This window comes from Galeopterus variegatus, unplaced genomic scaffold (assembly GCF_000696425.1).
Source record: "Galeopterus variegatus unplaced genomic scaffold, G_variegatus-3.0.2 Scaffold14, whole genome shotgun sequence".
Lineage (NCBI taxonomy): Eukaryota > Metazoa > Chordata > Mammalia > Dermoptera > Cynocephalidae > Galeopterus > Galeopterus variegatus.
Window position 1 is genome coordinate 626,335 of NW_007726125.1, and position 1,006 is coordinate 627,340.

General features: G+C 70.5%; 1 protein-coding gene across 1 annotated transcript in view; it reads left to right on the forward strand.

Moving 5' to 3' along the window:
• Nucleotides 1-1,006, forward strand: part of SEMA4B (sema domain, immunoglobulin domain (Ig), transmembrane domain (TM) and short cytoplasmic domain, (semaphorin) 4B) — a 29,668-nt gene that overhangs the window by 903 nt on the left and 27,759 nt on the right. The window contains exon 2 of the mRNA XM_008565846.1: nt 459-538. Within this exon, the coding sequence (XP_008564068.1) occupies nt 459-538 (80 nt within the window). The remainder of the gene's footprint in view (nt 1-458; nt 539-1,006) is intronic.

Sequence of the window (1,006 nt, forward strand, 5' to 3'; positions counted from 1 at the left end):
GAGCCGGAGGACGCCGAGGGCGCCGCTGTCCGAGTTGGGCGCTCCGCGATGGGTCGCGGTAGCCGGCCGGCCGTCCCGCTGGGCGCGCTGCCGCCCCGGTCGCCACTGTCGCTCCTGCTGCTGCTGCTGCTGCTGCTGCTGCTGCTGCTGCTGCTGCTGCTGCTGCTGCTGCTGCTGCTGCTGCTGCTGCTGCTGCTGCTGCTGCTGCTGCTGCTGCTGCTGCTGCTGCTGCTGCTGCTGCTGCTGCTGCTGCTGCTGCTGCTGCTGCTGCTGCTGCTGCTGCTGCTGCTGCTGCTGCTGCTGCTGCTGCTGCTGCTGCTGCTGCTGCTGCTGCTGCTGCTGCTGCTGCTGCTGCTGCTGCTGCTGCTGCTGCTGCTGCTGCTGCTGCTGCTGCTGCTGCTGCTGCTGCTGCTGCTGCTGCTGCTGCTGCTGCTGCTGCTGCTGCTGCTGCTGCTGCTGCTGCTGCTGCTGCTGCTGCTGCTGCTGCCGCCGCCGCCCCCGGCACGGGCGCTCAGCCCCCGGATCAGCCTGCCGCTGGGTGAGTGCCGGAGCCACCCCGCGAGGGGCGCGCTGAGGAGGTGCCTCGGGCGGAGGTGGCCGTGACAAAGGAGCGAGAGGGGGCCTGTTGCAGGCGTGGGGTCCATTAGGACACCTATTTTCAAAGCGCTGCGGGGAGGGAGGGAGAGAGGAGGGGAACTGTGGGGCCCCGGGCCCCTTTCTTGCGTTTTTTTCCGGGGGATCGAGGGGGTCTCTCGCTCGCTCGGTCCCCTTGGGAGGGTACACTTTCGGCGGTGGAGGGGGCCCTCTGTGCTGGCCACCCGCCGGTCCGCCTGCCCATCTGCTTGTCTTTGATGCTGACCAGAGCCGGCCGCGGTGCCGCCGCGGGGTGGAGGGGGCCGGTGCTCGCAGTCCTTATAGGTTCTGGTATTGCCAGCAAGTCGAAGCAGGGCCGGGAGCCGCTGGGGGGTGGGGGGCGGTGCCGGATCCTCCCTCCCCGCCTCCCCCG